The 4,413-nt window shown below is 51.0% G+C and overlaps 1 protein-coding gene across 1 annotated transcript in view; it reads right to left on the bottom strand.

Moving 5' to 3' along the window:
- Positions 1-889, bottom strand: part of DUSP15 (dual specificity phosphatase 15) — a 9,340-nt gene extending 8,451 nt beyond the window's left edge. Inside the window, exons 1-2 of the mRNA XM_007446864.1 lie at positions 655-889; positions 471-621 (exon numbers count right to left, since the gene is read on the bottom strand). Coding sequence (XP_007446926.1) covers positions 471-491 — 21 coding nt within the window. The 5' untranslated portion in view covers positions 492-621; positions 655-889. The remainder of the gene's footprint in view (positions 1-470; positions 622-654) is intronic.
- Between the last annotated feature and the right edge of the window lie 3,524 nt (positions 890-4,413).

Below are 4,413 nucleotides of genomic sequence, written 5' to 3'. Positions count from 1 at the left end.
GGAAAGAGGGTGGGAGGAGCACAGGGGAGGGGGGCAAAGGGAGAGGTGGACTTGCTAAGGTGGGTGGTGGGAAATTCTGAGAAGGAGGTGGGAAGGCGGGGACAGATGGGGCTCGTGCCTTGGGGTGGGGGATGGGGAAGGATAGAGAAGCAGCGTTAGAGAGAGTCCAGGGAGACAGAGACACATGGAGACAGAGAAAGGGACTCAGGAAGAGATAGAGTCTGGGGGTGACAAGAGTGCCACAGAAAGGCACAGCAAGAAATACAGTCACAGAAACTGTCAGAGACAGAGACACAGAGAGGCAGAGTCAGAGAGAGATACCGCCCCAGAGAGACAGAGACGTACGATCTCAGAGTCCCAGGAAGACAGAGAAATAGACACAGAGACCGCCAGAGCCAGAAGGTCAGAGGCGGGCGCCCGGCCGGCGCTGGGGGCGGCCAGGTGCGGGCTGCGCCATCCCGGCCCCCTACCTTGGTCATGCCATTCCCCATGATCCCGGGGGCGGGGATCCGGGCGCACCCCCAGCTCGCCACCCGCTGAGCGCAAGAGTCACAGCTGCCCTGACGGCCCGGGCCCGGCGCCTGCAGCCTGGCGGGGATCGGGGGGCCTGGCGTCCGCGGCCTGGGGGGGATCGGGGGGCCTGGCGTCCGCAGCTCGGCCCAGCCCTGCCCAGCTGCCGCCGCCGCCGCTGCCGCCGCCACCGCCCGCCGACCCCCGGCCGGGGAGGGAAATGCTGGAGCCGCCGCCGCCGCCGCCGCCACCGCCGCTGCAGGCTCCTCCTACCCCCTTGGTCATGTGGGCCGCCCCCCCACCCGTGGGTCGCGGCGGGGGGCTGGACAAAGCCCCAGTGTGCCGGGCCCAGGGCCCGCGGGACAACGGCAGCTTGTTGGGGCCGCGAGGGGCCTCCACCTCCGGAGGTGGGGGCGGGGCGCTCCCCCCACCCTGGCACCGTCAGGCGCGGGCGGGGCGGGGGCGGAGAGAGCCCCCAGCCGCGGGCTCAGAGACTCGCATCCCAGCTCCAGCTCTGCCCGGCCCTCCCTGCGGGCCCTGGGGCGAAACGCCTAGCTCCTTCGGCCTCGGTTTTCTAGCAGAAACGTGATGGGGGCTGGACTTTGATCTTCAGATTCTGTTTGAGACGAGAAAAGTGGGTAATTCCTTCCCTTTGTACATCTCCCTGCTCCGCCCCCCATGAAGGCATCTTACCAGCCAACCATCCTCCTCCCCCACTCTTGCAGCCAGTCTGTCCTCCCATCCTCCACTCCATCCATTCACTGTTCCGTCTGTCTGTTCATTCATCCAGCCATCCTCCCATCTCTTCCTCCCATATACTTTGGCTTCTGAGGATAGTGCCATCTGGGTCAGCTCTGCTGGGACCAGGCATAACTCTGCTTAGGGGCCCCAATAAATCAGAGGTGCATGTGAGGAGAGGGAGATGAGTGAGGGTTACAGTCACCTGGGTCCCTTGGAGTATAAAGGAGACTACGACAGGATGTAGTTAGAGGCAAGAGTCTCAGAAGGTGAGTCCGGAGACCAGGGTTCCAGGCCCTATTCATTCACCTCTGACCTGCTCAGTGACCTTGGGCAAATCCATTTGGGCTCCCAGCTACCCAAACGGTATGTCTCAGTGTGCTGCTACTAGGACCGAAGCTGGAGAATGTGAAATAACTGAGAGCACACACCTCCTGTGGTTCTGAAATAGAAGCAGCTGAACCAGCTTTACTCCTCTAGCCGTCACCTGCTCCGCTCCATCTGTAGTGGTAAGTGACTGTGGGAGGAATGTGGGTACAGAGAAGGACAGGATCGGAGGAGCCTGTTTGAAATGCAGTGACTGCAGGAAAATGAAACTGTTTCTTTGGTATTTCTTTCTTCCTCAAATTCACAGTGTACATGGGGCTGCCTGTCTCAGCTCTGTGTCCAAGGTTCTCATATAAACCAAATTATTCAACAAATACTTACTGAGTACCCACTATATGGTAGGCATTAGGGGTGTCCCTAACAGATAAGGTGGCAGGAGTTCCTACCTTTGTTGGCTAACGGTCTAGACCAGCATTGCCCAATAGGAATACAATGTGAGCCACATGGGTAATCATAAATTCTCTAGTAGCCACATTAAAAAAGTACAAAGAAGCAGGTTGTTACTAATGGTTTTATTTGACCCAGTATAGCCAAAATATTATCATTTCAATGTGTAGTCAATATTTAAACATTATTAATGACATATTTTACATTCTTTTAATTGTATTAAGTCTTTAAAATCCAGTGTGTATTTTATACTTAGAGCACATCTCAATTCAGTTTAGCCACATGTCAAATGCTTAATCGCCATATGTGGCTGGTAGCTCCATACTGGACATCAGGGCTAGGAGGGAAGGCAAACAAAATAAACAAATAGACAAAGCATTTACAAACAGTCACAATTTTCTATGGAGGAAACAAACTGGAGGACAGGAAGAACTTCTGTAAATAGGTGACATTTGGATAAGACCTGACGTGTAAGAAGGACACAGCTGTTTAAAGAGTGGAGAGATTTCCAGCAGAAGGAACAGCACAAGCAAAGGCCCTGCGGTGGGAAAGCTTGGTCTTTGGGAAGAGCCAGTAGGACTGGAGGGGAGGAGGTCAAGGGGAGGTGGTAAGATTGAGGCTAAAGAGGAGAAGAGGCCAAGCATGAAGGACCACGTATGGCCATGATTGGGGGTTTAGAGTTTCCTTCTCAGTATGATGGAAAGCCAGCGGGAAAATTTAATCAGAGTGGCCATGTCATCTGATTTACGTGGATCACATTGGCCCCTAACTGGAGTATAGATTAGAGAGGCAAAGAAGGGAGAGAGATGGCAAGAGATGAGGTGCCCTGGGACAAAGAGGGAGTGGAGAGGCTGGAAAGAAGGGGAGAGAAGCAGCATGTATTAGTATTTTGGCAGCATAACCGACTTGTAGATAGATTATATGTGGGGAAAAGGAAGGAATTCTAGGATGACTCGCAGTTTTCCTGCCTGGAAAATCGCTATCTGTGCCTCAGAAGTAAAAGCAGGGTTATTAATCCATTCAACAAATAATTATTGGTCCCCAGGTTATACATGAAATATTGCACCAAAGATGTACTGTCTGACTTGAGTTTTCCAGAAGGCCCAACCCTATGGATGGCGTAAAGAAATGCCGAGAAGGCGGCCCGAAGACCAGTTCCTCATCATGACCCTGGCCTTAGCAGCTCCGTGAACCTGGGCAGGTGACCGAATGCCCCGGGTCTGTTTCCTCATCCATCTGGGGGCAATTACCACATAGCCCTTTGTACCCCTACTTGATTGTTGGGGGAATAATCAAAGCACAGGTAGGAAAGAACTCTATCAGGTTAAAAACCCTGGGAAAAAATGTAGTTATTAGATTTAACACATTTAATATCTATATACCGTTCAGCCTTTGAAAGTGTTAGTTGTTACAAAGCCCAATTTGCCTTAAATGAGTCACGGGAAGTGACAGTTTTTTAAAACCAGTAATATGAAGGTGCTAAAATGCGGTTCTCACCTTGTGTTTCCTTGCTTAAAGCCATTCAGTGGTTCACCATGGTAGGCAAATTAATGGTCTCCCCGAAGATGTCCATTCTCTAATTCTTGGAAATTGGGATTGTGTTATGTTACATGGCAAGAGGAAATTAAGGCCGCAGATGGAATTGAAGTTGCTAATCAGCTGACCGTGAGTTGGGGAGATTATCCTGGGTTGTTTGGGAAGGTCCAGTGTAATCACAAGAATCCTTACAAGTGAAAGAGGAAGGCAGGAGTATAAGAGTCAGAGGGGATGTGATGACAGCAGCAGAGGTCACAGTGCTATGATTTCTGGCTTCGAAGATGGAAGGGGGCCATGACGAAGGCAAAACAAAGAAACAGACTCTCTCATGGAGTTTCCAGAAGGAACTCAGCCCTGCCAACACTTTCATTTTAGCTTAGTGAGACCCGATTCAGACTCCTGACATCAGGAACTATATGCTAATACATTTGTACTGTTTTAAGTCATTCAGTTTACGGTAATTACAGCAGCAATAGGAACCTAATACACTCACCAGTGCCCTTGGGGAAAAGTCCAACCTGCTAAGTACGGCACACAAAGCCTTGTGGGATTGGGCTTCTGCCACTGTGACTCTGAGCAAATTTCTTAACTTCTATGGGCCTCAGTTTTACCATCTGTAAAATGGAGAGGAAAAAACCCCTCTAGGTCTGTAGTGAGATTAAATGCAAGGACATATTTAAAGTACCTACTAGAGAGACTGCACACAGCACATAATCATTATCATCATCATCATTATTGTTGTTGTCATTATTATTATCACCGAGCGGTTGACAGGGAGTTAGGAGGCCTGGGTTCTACTCCCCTCACTAGGACTCTGTTTCTGCATCTGTAAAAAAGGAAACAAACAAAAACATA

Source organism: Lipotes vexillifer, unplaced genomic scaffold (genome assembly GCF_000442215.2).
Source record: "Lipotes vexillifer unplaced genomic scaffold, Lipotes_vexillifer_v1.1 scaffold75, whole genome shotgun sequence".
Lineage (NCBI taxonomy): Eukaryota > Metazoa > Chordata > Mammalia > Artiodactyla > Lipotidae > Lipotes > Lipotes vexillifer.
This window is presented reverse-complemented; position numbering and strand designations above follow the sequence as displayed.